General features: G+C 40.3%; 1 protein-coding gene across 8 annotated transcripts in view; it reads right to left on the bottom strand.

Annotated features, from left to right (window-relative positions):
- Positions 1 to 21,786, bottom strand: part of GARNL3 (GTPase activating Rap/RanGAP domain like 3) — a 57,196-nt gene extending 35,410 nt beyond the window's left edge. For 2 of the 8 annotated variants that reach the window (XM_042786773.1, XM_042786774.1), the window contains exons 1-6: positions 21,672 to 21,786; positions 7,381 to 7,450; positions 4,931 to 5,005; positions 3,345 to 3,444; positions 2,767 to 2,885; positions 1,872 to 1,936 (exon numbers count right to left, since the gene is read on the bottom strand). In XM_042786773.1, coding sequence (XP_042642707.1) covers positions 1,872 to 1,936; positions 2,767 to 2,885; positions 3,345 to 3,444; positions 4,931 to 5,005; positions 7,381 to 7,450; positions 21,672 to 21,745 — 503 coding nt within the window. In that variant the 5' untranslated portion in view covers positions 21,746 to 21,786. Of the gene's footprint in view, positions 1 to 1,871; positions 1,952 to 2,766; positions 2,886 to 3,344; positions 3,445 to 4,930; positions 5,006 to 7,380; positions 7,471 to 14,479; positions 14,694 to 21,671 lie in introns of those variants that run through there. The other 6 variants (XM_032982969.2, XM_032982979.2, XM_032982987.2 and 3 more) reach the window with 5 other exon arrangements.
- Between the last annotated feature and the right edge of the window lie 1,596 nt (positions 21,787 to 23,382).

Raw genomic sequence — 23,382 nt, 5'->3', positions numbered from 1 at the left:
TTCTAGAACTGCAGAGCATGTCACAGAGTGCCAAATGCAGTCTGTCTGGGGCACAGTGAACTAACAGCGAGGTAAAATCTGATGCAAGTTTCCATCATTGCTTATGCTAGATCACAATGCAGACAGGATTTGCTTTAGTTCATTTTGAAAGGGATTAAAATGTTCCAATTAAATTAGAAAAAACAGGCTGATTACTGTAACTGAAATTCTTTGACACAGTCTGTACCTAGATTCACACCTGCTGTGAACAGGATGAAATGTCAAAGGAATATCAATCAGGCCTGAGGGAAGACTGGAGGATTCTAAAAGCAAAAGAATAGTCAGGAAAGATTTTAGCCCAAGCGGGCAAAAGGAGATTACATTTATCCAGCTGACTGCAGGTGGCACAGATCCTGGGAGAAGTGGGGAACAAAGTCTGAAACAAGCCTGCTTTTTCCTCTGTCAAATACTGAAGCATCACAGGATGGAACATACGAGGGTGTTTCAGTTAAAAAGTTCTGACCCTAGCTAACAGAAGACAAAGTTTCTCCGCTCTGGGATGCCTGACCCAAAACGTGTAAGCGGGTGAGAGTGGAGGGAGAGGCTGGGTTAGGAAGGGATGTTAGGAAGAGATACTTCAGCGATTGGTGGTCAGACGTGGAAGATCAGGTGCTTATGCAGGTACAGCATGCAGTACGGACGAACTAGGAACACTGTTCAAACCAGTGCTGTAGGAGTTAGAAGAGGTGAGAACAGCTCATCTTGATGAAGATGATCTGAAGTGTTTTCAACTCACTATCTTGAAACTCCAAACTAGAGCCACAGCCCAGGAAATAAGAATTAAGAAGTGAGGCTCAATGGCCTGCTAGCCTCTCTGGCAAATTCAGTAGTTTGTGGCCCCTCAGAAATCTTGTACAGTTGTAGAGGAATCCAGATCTGGTGGTACTGACCACATCACAACACATGTCCCATTCCCAGAATTCTCCTCTCACATCAGCACTGGCAGTGTTATCCAGTGGACCAGATTCAACCAAGCAAGAGACATGTGCTCATACTCTATACAGATCAAAGGTGTTGAAGACCTGCAGACTGCCTATTTATCTGTTACACACTACCTGTTCAGTAAATGAAGATACATTTTATGGGTTTCTAGAGGAGGTAAAATCCTTACAGGAGATGCATCTGAAGACAATGTCAGTGATGGATTTGAGAAAACACACCACGTGACTAGGTGGTAAAAACTGCAGATTAAATTTGAATGAACACTTTGCAAATAGGCGCTCTGACATTTCAGCCGATTATAATGTTAAAAGCCATAGAAATGGTGTTGGGCTTGATCATTTTGTATTCTCTTCTGCCACAGAAGAGGCAAGAGAGTACGAGCATGTCATATGGACTCTGGCTGAGGAAAGGAATTTTCTTGGCTTCACTGCCAGTGCCTATAACACTTCCATAGTGAGACACGGAGACAATCAACTGAAGAAACAATTCTTGGTTTCTTCCCTGTCTGTTTCCTCCTGCTAGGGCCACATAATAACCACCTCTCAAGGCAAAATCTGCTGTTCCTTAGGTCTGTTTATTGTCTATCTAATTAAAAAAGATATTTCTTCTCAGTCACTGCAGTTCCACTTAGCACCTCTTTTCCAATCAACCTGAAAACAGTCCCTCTGCTGAAGAAAAAGTGCTGAGAATTTTTCTACATTTAAAGTTGTCGCTTTGTCTATTCCAGCACAGGCTTTTAAAACCACTTTCTGCTGCCTTCAGCGATCAAGATTTGCAAACCTGGTTTTACTGGTTTTATAAGTCTATTATGAAAACCATGGAACACAAGGTCTGAATTACAGTAAAGGCATACAGACAAATATCTTAATAACTGATTCGTAAATACATACCTTAATATAGATTTCACTGATAATGTTTTTGTGGGACTGTAAGGGAGACATATTTTCTGAGTACCCTATAAAGAAAAAAGCTAAGAGATATTACAGGACATACTGACTCTTTCTGTACATTCAAATAAATTTAATAAAATTAAAATTTAAATTCTGTACATTCATATAATAACAAAAATTAGGTAAAAAAAAACAAGGAACAAAACCATTCTAGTTTTTACATAGCCATATTTAATACTGGTTTGGAAAAAAAAAGAAAAAAAAAAACAAAACAAGCAAACAAACCAAAAAAAAAACCCACACAAAAAAACCTGAATGTGAAGAGTCATGGATGAAGCAAAATTATTTTTTACTTGGCATGTGGTATGAGGGCTGCTGAAACTAGAAGACATTACAAACTACTACTTTAAAAAAAAAAAAAAAAAAGTCAACCATGTATGCATACAGGAGAGTTAAATCAATTGCTTGGATAAAAGGCTCTTACAGAACCTAAAGTAAAAAAAAAAAATAATCATTAAGCAATATTAGTGAAACCAGTATCGCACCTGCCTATTTTCTTAACGAAAATCCCAAAAGCAGCATAAAGGCATTGCCTAAACTGAATGCAGGACATAATCAAGAACAATTTAGGCAACATTTCTAAAAATAACAGAGTTGCAGGTAAGAACAATATCCGGTATCACAGATTTCTGTTGGAAAGTTTAGTATAATGTTATCTATGAAGCTATTTTAGTTTATCTACTATGGTCGAATTATGTTCTTATTGTATAAAATGGAAAACATGTATTAAATACTGAAATCCTGAAGCAAGCCAAAAAGTGTATGATAAACATATCCAAAACAAACAAGGAAACATAAAACAAGTCAGAGCAGCAGTTAAGTATTTGTTTCTTACTGTTTTTCTCCAAAGTATTGAATGGTATTGAGGGACACGCTGATTATTTTCGTCAGACAGTACAACCGACAGAAAGAAAGGGTTCTTCTCTGCATCTGTACCTATATAATTCTGATGAACTGTTAGGAAAAACCAAGAAGCATTATCAACCATAAAGATGACACAGACACACCTGCTCATGGGCACACACAGAGAAACATGAATAAATGTGTAAATATATGCATTCACATGTAAAAATACATACTTATCTACATAAATGTGTATTTATATGCAGATGTGTAAAAAAAAAAAAAAAAAACAAAACCAAAAAAACCAACAGATATCTACAGCCTTCAAGGCCAAAAAGGGTTTCAGAACATTCCTTTTTGCTAGCAAGGGTTCTGCTGCTTACAGAAAGCCATCCTCTGTCTTCAGGTTAAAAACGCATGGAAAAATAACTTCTTTTCTATATAGGACAGAAAATGTATTAATACTAAAATAATACCATACTTTTTTTCCATATTTAAATAATAGCAATTCAAAGCTACCTTGCATTTTCACTGATCAAAGCTTCAATCCATTCGCAAAAAGATCATTACCTTTCCCTAAAAAATATCTGAAATACCATCTCGTATGATACTCTGGGTTTTCCAAATGCACGTCTGTTCTGTGCCAGGTACCCGGAGTGTAGTCTGTATTCTGAAATGGAATTGGGAGACTGTTAGATCAAATGCTGAGTGGAAAAAAACAAAACAAAACAAAACAAAAAAAGAGTATATAATATAGGCAAAAGGCAATCAAGAGTGGCTGATTCACCAGAAGAGTTTTAGCTGTATACAGTTTTTTAAAAAGCAAAGAATTATTCTGAAGTCAGTTGTTGTACAGCTGAAATTAAAGTCTCTCCCTCTCTTCTGTTTTTTCTCTTTTCTTTCTAAGTCACTACAGTCTTTTCTTATTGTATCACCATTAGGGGTAATAGCTTAGTATTCCACTGAAAATAAGCTATTTCCATGTGGAATTCGAAGACCAGTGTTTTTAAAACTTAAAAATATAAAAATTAATGAACAGAATTCTGCCTCCAGGTTTCATTTTCTCAGTTTTTCCCAAAGTAATACATAAGGACTCCTTGCTAAACCAGAGCATGCTCTGAAAGTTCTTCAGTGTTGTTTCCAGATTAGTCAGCCAAGGTAAATTCCCAAGCATCCCCGGAGTCCTTTTCCACTAAGAATTAACATGTGCAGAGAAAAAGCCATTCTTCGTATCCATTCACTACGTGGCCATTCATCACCCACTCAGAGAATCTTTCTGTGATGCAAACTAATCAGTTTTTGAAGTGCATGAAGCTGAACTTAAAAGGCAGTGTAAAGAACACGATCCCACAGAGAATCAATGCAGAATGGTTCGGTTGCTTTAAGCTCTGCACCCAGTGCTGATGCAAACACGATCAGTAACAGCTTACTGTTAACTTGTATTAGTTCAATATAAGCTTACCAAGACCTTATCTATATTTCAAAAATATAAGGTCTTCTTTCTTTCATATTAAGATGATATTTACAGCTGAAAAAGTTTTGTAAAGGAAATTTAAAAATGAAGATAAGTAGAAACTTAAGTGTCAGTGAAGCAGTTGCAGGGACACACAAGTTTAACAACACAGGAATCTGGAGGGGGTGACTCTCAGACTCCACTCAGCTTCTTTAACTCTTATTTAAAGATAAGCATAGCTGCCAAAAGACAACCAAGGTGGAAAAAATGAAGCTATAACCTCATCACACTGAAGAATAAATTTAAACGCACAAAGGTCAGTTTGACCATAGTAGTATCACCAGGACACCAACCTAAAGTGATGACCTAGAGACTGCAAAGCGTTATTCATTTGATAAGATAGGTATTTTTCTTCTAACATGATCAGGTGAGCAAAATGTTACCAAAACTAAACAAAATACTAGCTTTTCCCTTAAAAAATTCAATTGTTGAGATTGCATGCTCTTAGAAGAGGAGCTTAGCTAGACTTTTGGGGAAAAAAAGCCACGATCTGCTTCCTCTTAGAATCTTATATTCTTCTATTATTTAGCATTTTTCCAGTCCTTTTTCTTAGTAATTGGCTGCAAATACATCTTTCAGTGGTGAAGAATAACTGAAGCTGAACTATTTTTTCAGCTTTCTGTGAGTATCTTTAGCCACTTACCTCACCAGAAGAGCCATTTTCCACACGGAACCGTCCAGCTCTTTGAATGGCTCCATCAGCATCACTAGATATAAGCTATAAGAGAGTTTAAGATAAAGGTTCTAGTTCCAAAAATAGCCATATGATCAGCAATCAAAGCTTACTACGTTTTTTTCTTCTCCCATGCATCGTATGACCACCCACAGAGAAGGTATCAGCATAGCTATTACTGACTACAGATTTGGAATGACCCATTTATAACTCTAAGGAAACATAAGCCGGAGAGCCGTTCGCTCTTTTGGTAGATCTCAATAATCATCAGAAATTCTCCTGTCTCAGATTTTGGCTGCACCAACACACAGAATGACTACAGAGGGACTTCCGCTTTCCAGAAATTGACCTTGAAGCTTGCTCCTCTCAAAACAATGGGTCTCACAAACATGATGATTCTTGTCTTCTCAGCCTTGCTAAGGCCTAAGACTCTACTTGTTGGCAATATTGCTGGGACTAGCAGTCTTTTACTGCATTTTATTTATTGATGTTTTCAGAGACGGAGAGCAGCAAGAATCTCCAAACATAATACTCAGTGATGACACCGAACAACACAAGGTACAGGAGATGTCCTAGTCTGCTTCCAGCATTAACATCAGAAAATACAGCTTCTTTCCATCTGAAGACTTCAACAGTTTCATAAGTACTCTGGAAAGACTGTCTGGTCATTTTATAAGGGAATTCAGGGATTCCCAGAAGACTGAATCTCTCTTTGCTGTTAATAAGGCCTTTGAGAAGTCAGTAAAACATAGGATAACATGACAAATCTGATGTGTTCAGCAACACTGTGTAGGATCCCTACACAGTGAGGAGGAGGAGAGAAGAGGAGGAGAATGCAGCCAATGATGCCGCATGTTACTGCTCTCAAAACTGTAAAAATAGGTTGTCACATATCATACCAAACTTATGAAACAAGATCTGACCAATAATGCAATGGTGTATCATTCCTTGCTTCCCTCTAGCAATCCACATTATTCTAGGATAATACTTTCTCCCTTTACTTGATGGAATAGCAATCACAACATTTTGAAGTTCTCTGTGCTCCTTGCTTTGAAGTAATCTGAGGCTATGTCAGCAATAAATTAACATGGCAAGAACTCCAACATATCTTGGTGCCTTGTATAAACTGTAAGAAAAATTATATGGACAACTGGTCATATCGCACCAGTGGAAAAGACACAGGAAAAATTGTTTGGGGCAGAGACAAAATCATTGTGTTGTAACAAATAAAAGGTGAAAATAATTGAACAATTGAGATGCTGCTGTGGAAAATATTAAGCAAGAAAGGTTCAATATTAAACATTTAGAAATCTGAAAGGGCAACAAGCACCTTTATACGTTTGTACTTCAAACAATAAAAAGGCACAGTTTCATAAAATACTAGCAGAATTTTAAGAAAACCAAAAGACAAGAACATTTGTGTGACCTTACTGTAAATTTGTAAATACCAATAATTTTTCCTTTTTCAACAGAAGAATCTAAGTACTAGTAATGGAAGACCCTCTTAGCAGAAAGCAGTTCACTTGCTTTTTTGATTAAAACACCACATCTAATGTGGAATGGATAGAAAGAAAAGATAGATACCTGGTGTTCTAGCAGTACAACTTCCAGCAACTAAGCCACCAATTTACACCCAATTTACATACATATTAATAAATATTCTATCCAAGAACTTTAAATTACAACTATAGCTAGTAGAAGATTAGTGATTTCTTCCCACAGTAAGAAAGCTGAAGTACAGTTTCTTTACCACTCCCCACTTCTGTTTTCATGTAGTAAGTTTAAGTAATTTAATTACAGCCTCATATACAGAATGACATTATTTTAACTGTAGATATACCACTATTTTCACAACAGAGAAGAAATTCACATATGAGAAAAATGAAGTGCCAACTTAATCTTTGTATTTGAAGAAAATGCAGAATAATTGACAGACTTTAGGGAACAGTTTTCAATATCCTTATTCTGACTAGTTCTCATTTTAAACCTCCTCCCGCTACTCTGAGGCATGTACACATACAATCACAAACACATATATATGTACACAGACAAGCACGCACACAGTTTTTAACTCACATGATTACAAGTACTTCATCAAATACTACCCAATATTTTGCAATCTTCAGCTTATAAGAGGAAAAAAGACTCAATTTCCATCTGGGGGTAACCACAATATTTATATATATGTACACTTCCTGTCCCATTATGATGAAATATTAATAAATAAGGTACTAAAAATATTTTCTACCACAGGTCCAATATATCTATTCTGAAGCCTCTTTTTATTACCCTCTAACTTTCAAGTCCAGCTTAGAAAGCACATTTTCCTAACTAGATCCAACCTTTTCCCTGGAAATGAAAAGGATTTGAGCTCTGCATTATAAGCTGCTAAAATCAAAGGACAGGCTATGCAAACTTACAAGCTCCACAGATCCATAATGCTTTCTGCTAAACTCTCCACGTCTGCAACCCAGATCTTCAGAGACAGAGCTGGAATAGAAATGCTTCATCAGTGTACACAAGTCAGCTAGCCTTAGATCTCCTGCAACACTATGCCCTGTCATTAACAAATATCATTCCTGCTGAACAAGGCTTGCAGTGCATAAACTCATTACTGGAGGGAATACTCCTTACAATTTGTACAATCTCTAGCAGCCATTGCAGTCTGGCTTTCACATTACCCCCAGAGGAAAAGAAATGTCCGTGTCCTGACTGGAAGCAAAAGCTATGATTAAATTAAAAATTTAGTCATGATGTGATTGGAGTTCCAAAGCGGGTGGTGGCTTATAATCATGTTTGAAACATGCATTTAATCTAAGGGAAGGAAAACCTACAGTAAACTTAATGCCTCGAATAGGACAGCTGTACTATGCTCAATAAACTCACGCTTAGTATGTTGATACTGTTTTTTTTTTCCAGTGTCTTTTTTTAGCCTACTCAAAGATAAATTAAACAATTATTTTAATTCAAAACCATAAGTAAAGAACAGTATTTCATAGGCTTCCCCCCATCAACCTTAACAAAGATAAAATTGTCAAACAAAAGTAACCCTAGAATGCTAAATTCAAAATCTACATTCATTATCACATATAATCTAATACCATGGCACATCAAGCACATCAATCACTATGTGCTTCATGAGGTCAAAACACATGGCAAACACCTCCTCTAACACTAAATACTAAGCTTCCTGCCTTTGCAATGGGAATATACGTCACAAACATAACTTAAATAAAGATTTAGATGCAAATTTAACATAAACCTTGATTACTGAATCTGTATCAACACTAGCAGCTCACTCATCCTCCATCATAATCCAAATTTACAGCTCACCCTTCCATCAGCAGTAGCAAAAATAAAGTAATTTAATATTAATGGGGAAAAAAAAAATCCAAAACAACAAGAAACCCTCCATCCAGCAATAAGAGATTACATTTCCTGAGAATTATCAGCACTGTAAATTGCAATGTTACTTCAATAAACAGAAGAAATATCAAAATTTAAATGCAACATCCTCATACTTGACTGTAGGAGATACTGTGGCAGTGGACTCCGAAACATTTTACTTTTCAGACAGCTTTTCTATTTGGATTTGTATTTATAAGTACTTAAAGTTTATTAAACACAATTCATATTTATGAGTTCTGTCTACTTGGATTCCATGTCTTTACCCAATGAGAAGCAATAAAAACAAGGCATATTAATAAAAATTTAAAACTCACCAAAATAATTCTAATATTTGCTTCCAGTACATAAATTACGGGGGAAGGATAAGAACATGGCAATAATAGTAATTTTAAATGACCCACACACTGAAGTAGGAATGTTAGCTGCATGCCACAACAGACCTGCCTTTCTAACTTCACGTGAAACCTTCTGATGACGCTATTGCTTCTGATAACATATAGCCTGTACTTCTCAACCAGACCCCTTGTCACAAAAACATATCTAAACTGCTTCCTAAGCAAAAATGACCGTATACAGCTAGTTTGGCCCCTGAAGGCAGTGAAGCCATAGCCTGTGTTCTGACACCTACGGGGGCACACAGATACATGCCACAGCAGCAGTAATAGGAGAGACTTGTGGAAAACTGCCTACAAGAACTGAGGTTAATCCACACTTGCAATTTTTACAAGCTCCAAAACAATCACTCATTTGGAAGTATTATGACCTAAACACAAATACAATGATTTAAGATTTCAGCTTGTGGCTGCCTGCACAATGAATTTATGTTTGACTGCAGACAATTATTAATCTTAACATTCCTTAGAACTGGCACGAAATACCTTCCAGAAAAACAGTAATTCCCATATTGGGAATCTGCACAGCAGAGATGGAAAAAGTCTGTGATACAGGAAGAAATTGGGATTGGGTCCTGATCTAAGTGTCCTTGTCAAAGCAGCTACAATTTGATATTACTTATGATGTGCTGTTTGTAGATGTAAGTATTTCAGAACCTTACCATACTTGAGGTGAAAAAAAAAATATGTCAAAGCCTGCAGTTCTAACAGCTCATATTCTAATTTAGAGTAACAAGAATAACTCCTTTTCCCCCCCACAACATGATAGAAAGTAGACAGAGACAAAATTAGAAGAGAAACAGTATTAAAAACTTAAGAGATATATAAATTAAAAATGAGCCACAACAAGAGTCAGTTCCAGTGAGTAAGGCTACTTCAGGTTGCTACCTGAAAAAAGGATGCCTCAAAGATGGAATTTTCAAAGTCTGCAGCAGTACATCTCTATTGTTTCACATTTGTTACAATGAGAATTTTCAGAGCCTTGTCAACCAGGCAAAGATGAAACAATCTTAATGGCAACAAACAGCAGAACCTGTTCTTAAGAAGTCTCAGCATCCAGAAGTAGGTTCATATCTTAAGCTATCACACACCACGAGGACTTAATGTCCAATACTTTTATGCACCTACCACTACTGCTGTTGGACCTTTGAGTGAACCTTGCCATGCAATATTGCCACGTTGTTGCATACAAGTTGTAGCACGCCACAACACTTAGAGCTCCCTCTGAGCCTGCAACACAGAGAAGGTGGCCCAGAGTAGTGAAAAGACTGAATGTACCCGTGCACCGCACATCTCAAATTTCTGTTACAGTTACCTTCTACTTTACATGGTTTTGTAGCAATAATCAACATGCTCATTGAAAGTGTATTTGGACAGTCCCTTTTCATCCTACTCCTACATGCCATTTACAAGGAAATCATGCATGCTTTACATTTTATTGCAAATTCATCATCTTCCTCCATCTTTCCATCATCTGACGGAAAGTATAAAAAAATCCCTAAACTTTACTTCAGTAAAAATGGTTTGCAGTAAAGAAAAATTTTGAAGCTATTACTCCTGAGTTCTCATCTTTTCTTTCAGAAGGAAACACACATAAATCTGGCTAACAAATTTTCTCTGCAGTTATTAAGACATGGTGACATAAAAGTATTTCAAGATTAGCATCTACACAGACAAAAATAAAGACATCAGATTTTCTTTTTTCTTCCAGATAGAACAAAGAGTTCCTAAGTTTAGTTTTGTACAGGCTGAAAGCGATCCTTTACACACCTCAGAAAGAATCTGGAAAGTTCAGATGAAACCTAAAAAGTAGTAACGCATCGAGTGCAATTTGCAGAGTTCCTGTATTTTGAGAAACACATGAAATTTGGCAGATGCTTCACGGAACAAGTGGAATGCCTCATTTGCAATCTATTTTAAGGCATTCTGGGGTTTCTATTATTTTTTTTACTTTTACAGAAAAATCACGTAATCATGGTAGTGCTAGCATTTTCTTTGTGTGCTACTTTTGCTCTATAAAATTAGTTTTTATGGCTAGGTGTGCTAGTTACCTTAGAAACCACAGCAAAAGCAATTCCAATCAATGAACACTTGTCACTATCAGTACTGGTGGCAGCATGTTATGGAAACAGCAGTCAAGAGAGATTTTGCTGCCACTGAGCTCTGAGATTCAGTCTTTGATCAAATAAAGAATGTATGTAAGATGACAATTCAAGGAGTGGGTAATAAAGAAATAAACAAATAGTAAATCCAACAGCAGTCACTAGTACAATAAATCTTTTAAAGAGAAAGCCAGGTCACTGCTTTGTGTGTCTGACATCTGGACAACCCCAAATACAAATATAATACAAATTAGAAAGTCACCACAAAATGCATCTGGCCTACTGTGCTTTGAACAAACCATCTTCTCCTGGATAATTTTTATAAACTTTCATCGGTCATGCGATAGCTCCACAAAGCAGGAGAAAATGCAAGCTGAGGTTTATAAAACCAAAGTACTTTCTGCCTTGTGACAAAGCTAACCTCAAAATACATGAAACTATAGGAAAATGCCATCTCATTAATTACCTGCATGATATATCCAGGGAGTTATGAAGGCATGTGAGAACCAGCTGCATGCACACAAACTAAGTACCTTAACTCCTATACCTTAATTTGGTGATATTTCAGCCGAGTGAAAGTCAAACTCTAACAGGAAAAGCATGCCAAGATCTGAGCACATTAATGATGCAGTGATATCAAAGTCAGTAGGTAACAAAAAGCTCTAAAAATATGAAAAGAGTATTCAAAACAAAACATTGTGTAACTAAGAAATGGATACAGGTATACAACACATGAACATGCTAATATATCAGTTATCGAGTTCAAAGAGGACACCACATGGAAGCCATTAATTTAGAAATACAAAAAGGCAAAATGTGTATTAAGGTATGTGCCTGGCAGCCCAAAGAGCCTGGAAAGTAATGTCTAAAACATGGTGACAGAATTAAAAGCAGACAAGATACACTGGTCTGATCTTAATTAAGATTAAGATCATTAAGATACTTCCCAACAATGAGTACTGCAGAAAGGTGCAGAGTTATGTTTGCATTCTGCCATATCAATCTTTTTTTTTTTTTTTTTTCCTCAACATGGAAAAGATGATTGTCCTTCACACCCTCTCAGGTATACTCAGCATTGCTCCTAACAAAGTTCTTGAAGCTGATTAGGCCAAAAAAAGGTCCACCAAAAAGACTCCCCGAGGTCCACAAGAGAGAGGATGTTGAAGGAGACCATCTGGATCCACAAACTTACAGTGTACCAACACTTGGATATACAAAGTTCTTCACAATTGGTGTGGTGTCTATGAAACTACAGTCTCCATCACAAGAATATATCCTCTATTCCAGATTTTCCAAAAAACCTTTTGATCTAAACAATCCCAGTATGGTTATTAGATTTATATTTTTCTAGCATTTCCACAACAACAAGCCACAAAATAGTTGCCTTTAGGAGGCACTCCAACATACTTCAACATTTCACACTTCATCAGTTTTGCTGGCCACAGAATGACGGGGAACAGGGACGTTTCAGCATTCTATCAGTGCACAACAAACACAGTGATAAGCATACAGACAGTAGCCAACAGCAGTATACATAAAATAACAAGAGGACAGCACTGTCACATTCTGGGAATCTGGCAGAGGCCTTGCACCACTGTTCATTGTGTCTTGAGAAGAGTTACTGCAATACCACAGCCAGCCTCCAGTGTAATCCCACAGTCAAAGACACCTATGGTGACACAGATGAAAAAGAAAGACGTGATATCCGTGCACACCTTGTAAGGTGAACCCACAGGATTCAATTCCAGCCCGAATACCCAAGATCTATCTCTACTAAGGGTACAGAGATTCACAGATGCAGCAAGACAGGGTATATTAATGAAATGATGTAGAGGAGAACACCAAGAGCAAGCAAGCTTAGTAGGAGACATAATGTTTTCTTAGACTGTGCAATATAGATGGGAAACAGAGACAAGCTCAGAAAAAAAGCGTAAAGAACAATTTGTATGCCTGAAGGGGTTATGCTCCCATTCGCTCCACAAATTACATTCAAATAATTTAGGGAAATATATTGTCTCACAACAAACCACACCTTTTGGTATCAAAAGTGTTTTTCTGACACTGCTCTTGCTATTTAAAAATCAGGTGTATATCTGAGGAAAATGCTGATTAAAACAACAGTGTTTTAAGATTAATATTCTTATCCATTTGCATCCCAGTTCAAAGTACCTAAAACATATCTAACTTTCAAACACACTATCAGTCCTTTTAAAAATCAGATTTATACCCAACAGCTAATCTCCGCTTCTTCACAATCTAACTACTTCATATCATACTTGTCATCTACTTTATATGAAACACTTCAAGCAGAATCTCACAGCAACATAAATGCTACACAGACAACCTCGTGAAAGTTAAGCTTCTTAACCTCAATTTATGCCTAGGTAAGAATTACATTATCACACTATTTGCATAAGTGCCCATATTCCCCAATTAATTCTAGCCCACATACCTCTTTGTCTTTCTATTCTTGGTTACCAGTAAAATTTGTACTCATCAACTCTCAGACTTATTACATCATCTAATTTAAAAAATATGATGTGATTAACATTACCTTTTCTTATTAATTTTCTTCACTGGATTTCATCATTCCTCAGTCCTGACCTCATCTACATCAGAAAAACACTGTTGCTCCAGTTATGCCAGTTTTAAAATAGTTTTCATCCTATTAAAATGAACTGCCAGCACTGAAGTACTTAGGTCAGTTTACCAGTAACTCAGACCAGTTTGGCTTAATAATTTAGAATTTACTTATATTGCAAAGTGTTTTAATACAGATGAGCTTTTATTCACATGAAAAAAATCCAGCTCATACACATCTGTACAGCACCCACAGTACACTCCACCTCCCTCTCCCATTTCTTTGGGAGCACAGGTGCTGTTGTATAAACGTACAGTAACAAGGTAGAGGAGAGAGGGCCAGCTTCCTCTCATTTCAACAGACGCTCCTACAAACTTTAACAGTCCTGAAAGTTGAACAAGTTTAAACATATTTGCTAATCTAAACTTGGGCATGCATTGTTTAGGATCCTAGTGTCAAATCGCAAGTTTTATCTTTTAGGAGTTTGACACTGGAAAGCACGTTACTTGGGGGGTGGGGACGTCGTGGCTGAAGGGGGTGAATTTGCAGATTGCACCTGTGTGATCACAATGACATAGCCCGCACGCCTCTTGTGCTCTCCGCTCCCCTTATCACCTAGGTCTTTACTTGCCAGTAGCCGTTCACGCATTTTCATTGAAGGGGCAGGCACGAGTACAAGCGCGCTCAGCCATCAGGTTATTGCAGTTACTATCCCAGCGGTATCTGTCTGCACGAGCGTAACGCTGAACAAGCTGCGAAATCGACTCTGAAGACGCCGGTCTGGCTCCGTTCACGCCACCTGCAGCTCCGAGACTCCTACCGCTCCGCTGCCCGAGGGCCAGCCGCCCCCCCCACTCGGGAGCCTCCAGCACCGCCCGGGCCGGCGGCCCCTCCAGCACCGCCCGGGCCGGCGGCCCCTCCAACACCCTGGCCGGGGAAGGCGCAGCACCGCCTCTCCGCCATCGACCGCGCGGGCCCGCACCGCATCGCGCCGCGCCCCGCCCAAGCTCGGCCCCCGCCTCCCCGCCTCCGGTACCGCTGAGTGAGGCCGAGGAACCGGGTGGAGGCCGCCTCTGCGCTGTTCAGCTCCATGAGGGCGGCCAGCCGGAGGCCTCACCCCTTCAGCGGCGCTCCCGAGGCTCCATCCCGCGCGGGAGAGGCGACGGGAGGTCCGCGCGCACATCCCGCTACCCCGGCGCACGGCCGCCGCGTGGCCTCCCGCTCCGGCCCGCGAGCCACTCAGACGCCGCGCCGGCCGCCGCCAGGGCCCGCCGGGAGCTGTAGTCTCGGGCTGCGAGCGAGCGGCCCGTCCTTCGAAGCCGGGAAGGAAAGCTCCGCCAAGGGACCGCACAGGTCCTACGTCCACGCAACGAGGGGCCTTAGTCGGCACCGCCCCGAGGGGCCAGGTCCGCGGCACCGCCTCTCGTGAACGCCGGCTTGGTAAACGCGGGAGGGGAGAGTAGGGAAGCTGGCTTCCGTGGAGCCGTTCTCTCGGAGCTGCTTGCTATTTAATAGGAGCAAACCCCCTTGCCAGCTCTCCATCCACCTGTGGTCTCTGCTGCATTCTAGAAGTCAGGCTTAATGCTACTACTGTTGCATCAGTAAAGGCACATAAAATGTTTTCTCAACCCGCTCAGCTACAGCTCAGGATCTTTAGAAGTGCAGTCGTCTCACAGACTGATAAGTCTCTCTCATGTTCAATCGCAACTGGCCGGCAGAGTGGAAACTTACCGGGGAAGGAATGACATCTCAATTCAATACTATTTCTTTAACTAAGGGGAAAAATCAGACAGCAGGTGGGCAGAGTCTTTGTCTTTCTAGCTGGCACCAGCCCACTTAATCGCAATTGAGCCTTAAACGACCTACATCTGTGTGACTTTAAAAGTCTAACCCAGAACAAAACAGCAGCGATTTCAACTGTGTGAAGGTCGTCTTTCTGCTTTCACCTTTTACACAGATACACGCTATTGTTCTCTACCTTTTCAGGAGGTAAACATAGTCTGTGCTTATCATGTCATACAAACCCTCGAGTTAGGTTTGAGCCCCCACACTGGGAACTAAAGCATGCTAAGGTGACAAAGTATTTTGACTATGTAAGGACTTACTTTAAAGCTTTTCAGTAGGAGTTGAAACCAATATTGCAATCAACTATTCTGACTAAAAGGAACCAATATTTTGCTAGCGTAATAATTTGTATCTTGGGTAATCATAACTGAGATGACTGTATTCTGTTTAGACAAATATAAATTTGGTAATTTCAATTGCTTGTATGTTTGGTAATGAGCTGCACTGCATTACTGTGTATTATTAATTACTGCAGCCATCCATGTAGTAAAGTAACCAGTTACTACATGATGTGATTGTTTCTATATTCTTATCTTTCTTTACAATAATTATTACAAAATAATAACTTCAGGTAATACACTAAAACACTACTTTGAGGTTTGAATTTAATTAAAAGAGTCCTTGGTGTTAAAAGACAGTTCAACTTTAAGAATTTATTGAATTCTGGGTCTCTGCTTATTCTGTCAGCCACTAGAAAATGAGGAGTGACACAAGAGGGCAAAGGACACCCATTATGCAGTAGAAGCCACCAAAGAGCAACTCTGCTTATCTGGGCTGGACTCTAGATGGTGAAGCACGGCTGAGTAATCCTGTCAAGCATTAGCCTTGCCTTAAAGAATTCAGACAACACAGAATGCTAAAGCTTATAAGAGTTAAGACCAATTTGGACCCTCTGTAAGTGAAATTTCCTACATATTGACACCTGGAGATAGCTTCACAATGATGTCGCTGGCAGCATTTCTAAGTCCGTCTGCATCCTATACCAGTTATTCCTCCTTCTATGTCACAGCATCACCCTTTGCTGTCAATTCTGACAGTCTGAGGACTCACAGTATGAGCTGCTCGATAAAGTAACTGGGGGGTAAAAAAAAAGAAAAAAAATTCTCAGAGATGGTAGGAAGAGACTTTTTGGTTAACCAGGGAATATACAGGATACAGTTGGATTGTGAATTTCATGATAGATTGATTTGAGCAAAGTGCAAGCATAAGTGAAGTGATAAAATGCATCTGGAACCCATGTAATCACATAGGATCGCCTACATGTCACAAAGCTGCTCAGTTTGGCAATAGTGTGTCAGGTCCAAATCAAAAAATCGTACCCAGACTCTCACTAAAAACTGGCTATAATTCCTAGAGAAGCGTATCTCTGTCCACAGGCTGTTGATGGCCACATCTAAGTCTGTAACATAATGCTCAATGAGCAAAATTTAAATATGCTTCTTTTTATTAAAAAAAGCGTTTACCCCCAGTGATAAAATACAGTGAGAATTCCACACATGGGGCATTCCTGGAGTAACACCTCTTCATGCTTTCTCCTGCACACTGCCTTTTTCCTCATACAGGTAACTGTAGCATTTCATAGATCTTCCAGCTAGAAACAATGCCATCAAATTTAAATCAGAAACATTCAACAATTTTTAGAATAATCTTCCTTCATTAACTGTACTATTGTGCTTTAAATGTATGGACACGGGTCAATTCTCTATAGTCTGTCCCCTGGCAAATCCTCAAAGATGACAGGAAATAGGAATCTGTACCTTAGCTACCACACCCTTGTTTTTAAAAATTAAATCTAAAAAACCCTATGTCTACAGGCAAGAAACTCCAAGATGATAACTAGTTAATTACTACAAACAATGCTTTGTACCAGTTAACTGTATCACTAAATACTGTTTGTGGTTTTGAAGGATTATCTCCCATCCATGGAAAAGATCTTACAGTTTTGGAAATCAATGGAAATAACTGATTTTAGCCCTGTAAGATAACACATTGTTATTTTACTTATGTTACTTGTTTGTAGGCTACCTGTATAGAACTCCTTACATCATAACTTAAATGTCTGAACACAAATCCAACCATGTGCCACTTGAAAGTACATGTCAACTAAAAACACTGTAAACTCAAAGTCGACTGCTTGCATATCAAGAAGTACCCTAATGAACGTAAGTATTCATACCGAGTAAAATAACTTAAAACAAACTTCTATATTAAACAAATAAAAATATTTATTGAAAGAAATATCAACAATAACCCCTACTCAGTATTTTGCACTCAACCACAAATTTCCATCTTTCTAAATGTCTGGATCGCTTTACAAGATTGACCAAAATGAGACCTCATTTCTCTTGTTCCTTCAGAGGATCCTATTTCCATGGAAATAATGAAACAGAAAGAACCTTCCACTTGAAGTACTTAATTTCCACTTTAATGCAGTTGTCATTCACCCCATTCCCTTCTGTGCACTAGGTATAAAACAGTTAATATGAATACACACATTTACTCAAACATAAGTATTTGCTCTGTGGTGCCCCTCTGTCATCCTGAAGAATACCAACATTTAAAACACAATCATTCTTTCAAACAGCAAAGAAATACACCCTGCTTCTGCACAGATCTTAGCAATTGCAACAAAGCTTCTTCTCGGTCAATTTATTTCTAAGTATACCTCCTGAAATGGAAAGCCTGAAAAAGTTCTGGGCCTGTCTTATACCATACTGAAGTCTAACAGTGTGCTAAAATTCCAACCAGGGTGGAATGCAAACACCAAGACTCTGAATGAAAAAGAGCCACAAAAATGGAAGTCTGAAGTTTAGGAGCTTTTTTAAAATGTTTGCACACACACACCCCCCTCCCCCCAATTTCTGTAGTATGCTATAATTTCAATGCTGCAATAAATCTTGAACATGATAAACCCCACAATATTCTTTACACAAAGGGCTGCCTCCCTTACAACATGCTGTCAGCAATTATTTTCCCATTTTCTCAAACAACAAACACACAAAGATGGAAATGAGACAGGTAGTAGCAAATGAAGAAAACAGTGTCTAAAGAGGTATGCTGCAAACCATTGGCTTTGGATGCTGCCTAGCTAAAACTTGGGATTGCTTTTAGCAATGATAGATGTTTCTAGCATTCTGTTGCAGGATGCAGCATATCTCTGCAGTAAGAGGCTGGCAGAGGCACAACTGCCTTAGCTTTATTTGTAATTACTGCTGATTATACGTCAAGTTCCATACTTCCCTCAAAAGAAAAAAAACTCAATATATAAAAATGAATTTTATAATCATATGTACTGAAAACAGAGCATATTTAAAGAAAGGGACAGACAAAAAAGCCAACAGCCTATGAATTAATAAAGACGAAAGTTCAAGAAAGAGAGTTACGGGAATATTAAGAAAAAGAACTTATTCACTGGAAAAGATACAGGATGGTAATAAACCTGAAGGGTCATCGAAATGAACCTCTACTTTCTTTAATTTCCAGAATTACGTCTCCCTTAATCTGCTTCCACCTTTATAACAGCATGGGTCATTCAAGTCCATTTTGTACGGATAAAGACCTATGAAGAGCTCAATTCACCAGATTTGTGATATCTGTCCTGTCAGTGATTTCAAATAGGCCTATTCTTCTCTCAAAACAAGGACTCTTCATCATTACTTTTGTTAAGGCATTGTAAAACAAGTTTACTTTCCAATAAACTTCAGGACAGCTGAGATCCTCAGCACCTTGCAGACAAGGAATATACTTTGAAAATGATCGCAGACTCTTAGACAGGAATATAGCCGGTCTATTTCATCCTGACATATAACACTACAGTTAAGATTTCAAAATAACTCTATCATTCATTTTATCTTATTGACTTTCCCAAAAGACCACAAACCCACTTTTAGAGATAATTCAAAAGGATGAACCTTCCCTTTCTCTCAAAACCATTTTGTAACTCTCCATTGGTGATGTATATCTCTTACATTCTTCTGAAGCATGAAGTATTTACATAGCATACAATGATCCAAAAAGAAAATATATGTTTGATTTCCTTTTATTAGACAAAATCAAAGCCACTTATCTTTTTCATAACTGGATAGCTACCAAAAAAAAAAAAAAAAAAAAGATAAGTCTAGAAGCAAAATTCTCAAAAGCAGACTAAAGCCACAAAAAATAAAGGGTTTTCTGTGTTTGTTTTTGTTTGTTTGTTTTTAATGTTTGCGAAGGAAGTAATGAGGTCATGAAAACTCTGGGCACATACAGGACTAGGGTAAGACGGCTCAAATTCTACTTAAGTCCACATAGCCTGCATTTTCTATCATCTCACTGGTTTTGAATCTTCAAATGTATTTAGCTAGTTAGGGACATAGGTAGAATTCAGACCACTCAAATCTCAACCAGAATGTCTGCATTACCTTCCATCCAGACCGAAACATTTTTAGTGCACAGCCAAACTTTACTCACCATTACTACTTCCAAATTTCCCCCTTCACACTGTGCATTCAATGGATCTGTGCAGACCTGAAGTGGCACAGATTGGCCACTACTTGTACAAGTCTGAGATTCTACACTCAGTGTAGCATACTTGCCATCTCTGAAGGCTTTCACAACGCCAAAGTTCAGCCTGCTTACAAAACAATCACACAGAATGAGAGACAAAGTACTTCATGTAAGCTCTTAAACTAGTTTTCTGTAACTATATATATATATAAAAATATATATTCGCTTGGTGGAATAATGGACAAAGACCTTAAAAATTACAATGCAGAGGTAGCAGAAGAGACTTCCATAAAAACCTACAGTACTAGCAAGGCAAGAGACCCAGAAGGTGCAGACCCTCAGCTGCTTCTTACTACCTTGCTGTGTGCTCATCATTTAATGGATTGTAAAGATATAACATAATTTCAGCCATCTGCAGAGAGTTTTCTGTGGAAAGTACACCTGAATTCAGCATGCCTGCAAGTGGCAGAAACTAGTTAGTTCCAAGACAGCCAAGCACATAGGTGAGATTTGCTGTGGAATGCTGCTCTCAAGATACCACACCAGAATGACTTCCATTCACACTATGCAACTAGAATAGTAGGTTCACATGGGGACTTGCCTGCCAGATGAAAAGCAGTGGAATTCATGACACCTCTAGTCAGCACTGTACTGAATATTCACGAAAAGCCAGTCATCACGGTTTGTGCACAGATGAAAAAATAAAAATTTTACGTATAAGTAAGAAATTATAAGTCTCACAATAGCATTCTCTGAAGCGTAGTCAGCATCACATTCGACACCAAGCAGACAGGCAGAATCTCAGTGTGCAGTGGATAATTTGGTATATGAATGACAGTTCTGGCTTACTAGAAATGAGGAAGAAGTTCTTGCAGTTGCATAGCTGAGCAAAAGAGGGGTGAAAACCCAAATCAAATCCAGTAAAGCAAATATATCCCAAGCCAGAATGCTGTTAGGAAAAAAACAACAACAACCAAAGGCAACTCCAATATGGGGATAAAACTTCAGTGATGTTTCAGAAGGCTAATGCACAAAATGTGTAACATGGAGAAAAAACCCCATGACCATTAAACTGTATTTCTTCTGGAGGGAAAAAAAGGTGTATTACATACCTAGAAATAAAGTAATTATCTTTTTAAATGCACTGAAAGTGTCACTGAGTAGACTCTAGATATTTTTGCATGTAACTGTTTGAGCCAGCCATTTCCATATAAGCAACTATTCTCAGTAATTAAAATATTTTAAATACCTCAGCAAAGCAGTGGACCAAGAAAAAAGATACCACTTTTTAAGAAAACAATAGACTGCCATGCTTTTTTAAAAATTCTAAATCCCAAGTGTAACAATTCATCTCTACAGCTCTTTAGTACAGTTTTGAGTGATTTTTAAGTCAAAGGACAAGAATTTCTTTTCCCATTGGCAAGACTTTATGTTTCTGAGAATACATGCGCATGCCTATCTGTACATACACACAAAGACATAAGTACCACTGAATATATATAAACACAGATGTCAACAAAAGAAAATGTAGCCTTAGCAAGGGTTGGAGGTTCACCCAGACCTCACTGGGAAGAGTTCTTCAGAGACTGTAGGTTTATTTAAGACAAGTCTCTGAAGGCATTTTTCTCTGCTTTCTCACGTTTCAGGGTCACCATCAGGTCGGGCAGGCCGCTGCCGAAGGACGAGGAGAACGTGCACCTCATTTGCCCCGCCCAGACTGGCGGGTTCGGCACCAGCCAGCCTCGCTGCCCCTCAGGACGCCCGGCTGAGGGGCCGCCCGGCACCGCCACGCCCGCGGCCCGCCTGCCGCCCGCGCTCCCGGAGCGGCGGTGGTTCCGAGCACCACCCCGCCGGCCGAGCGCCCGCGTCTCTCGGACGCTCCCGAGCCAGGTAGTTACCAGAGGACTCTCAGAGGCGCCGGGCACCAGCAGCAGCTAGCGGTGAAGCTGCCCGGCGCACCTGAGAAGGGCATCGGGACGCCCTCCCGCCGCGGCGCCCACACGCTCCCGTCGGTTTCGGCGCTCTCCTGCTGACGCGGTCCAGGCGAGCGCACGGTGGCTGGGAGTGCGCGGCGGCTCTCCCGCCTCCTCGCCCCCTCCGCTGCAGCGCGGCGCCTCGGCAGCACGGGGGCCCTCGGCAGAGACCAGGGCGCAGGCCGCGGAGCCCCGTCCCGCGCCGGTCGCCGGGTCCTAGAGCCCGCAAGTCTGCGGCGCCGTAGGCGGGGAGGACGCAAGCGCTGATTGTTAGGCAGAATGTAATTTAAACAAAGGAAAAAATGCGAGGCTGATCCATGTTAAATGTGACATGAGGAACAGCCGTGACAACCTTGAGCAGTACTGTGGAAACAATTAGAAATGTCATTCCAGTTACTCTCGTCTTCATCGACCAACATTTAGGGCTGCACTTTAAAAGGCCCTTATGGGCAGTAATGCTTAGGTGGTAGACTCACTACCAGAATCCTCGCTGTCAGGCTAGAAGCCTGATTTGTGTGCACTGTATGGGGAGATGTGGACATGAACACGGGGCTATTCCAGACGCAGCTCACCAGGCTGCTTACCGCTCTTGGCCCCCCCATACCGCCACTGGCCCCGCCCACAGCACCCTTGGCCCTGCCAACACCCCTCTTGGCCTCTCCCACACTGCTGTTGGCCCCTCCCACACCCCTCTTGGCCCCCCCATACAACTCTTGGCCCCTTCCACACTGCTCTTGGCCACTCCCACACCCCTCTTGGCCCCTCCATACAGCCACTGGCCCTGCCCACAGCCCACTTGGCCCCGCCCAAACCCCTATTGGCCCCGCCCACTCCTTATTTGGCACCTCCGTCCCTTGGCCCCGCCCCTCGTCCATTGGCCCCGCCCCTCGGCCCCTTTGGCCATGCCCACAGCCCTGTTGACCCCCCCCCCACTCTTGGCCCATCCCACACTCCTCTTGGCCTCCCCATACTGCCACTGGCCCCACCCACAGACCCCTTGGCCCTGCCAACACCCCTCTTGGCCCCGCCCAAAGACCCCTTGGCCCCGCCCAAAGTATCATACCCTTATGTGCCCATTCATTAACTGATTATCATAGTTATATAACTATTACCTGTGCGATTTAGGTCCTTGAGGGGCTTCCACGGAGGTCCTTGGCAGTCTATAGCAGTTTCTGGAGAGGATCCTTTCTCGAACTTTGTCTAGGTTTTAGAATGGGCCTTTCTTCGGTTTACGTCTGTGCTTTCTTACATCCCGCCTACCTTCAGCTAGTTTGTTGTTTTTCAGAGGGCCTTGATATTGAAGGACGAGGGCTTCCGATTAGGAGTCTCTCAATTTGACATGGAGCCTCTCCACATACGCATTTCCGGGGAGGCGTTTATTACGCTCACCTAGCTGATGGATCTCCGTGTGACAGATGACACGTCATAGGCGTTTGACCGATCGCTTAAGTTTTTACGCTACGATATGCAATTATTTTTGCTTGGCTATTTTGCAACAGCGGTGTTTCGGTTTGCCGTCAGTATTTTAAAGTTCTTTTGTCTCTTCATCCCTGGGCTTTTACAATTGGCTTGTATCTCGGTCACCGCATTTGTGTTTAAATTATTCTGTCTCAGTTTTCCTCGTTGCTGACCCCTA

The sequence above is a fragment of the Tyto alba genome, unplaced genomic scaffold (genome assembly GCF_018691265.1).
Source record: "Tyto alba isolate M040663 unplaced genomic scaffold, T.alba_DEE_v4.0 Super-Scaffold_11, whole genome shotgun sequence".
In the NCBI taxonomy this organism is placed as follows: Eukaryota; Metazoa; Chordata; class Aves; order Strigiformes; family Tytonidae; genus Tyto; species Tyto alba.
The sequence above is the reverse complement of the archived record's forward strand: the minus strand, read 5'-3'. Positions and strand labels throughout refer to the sequence as shown.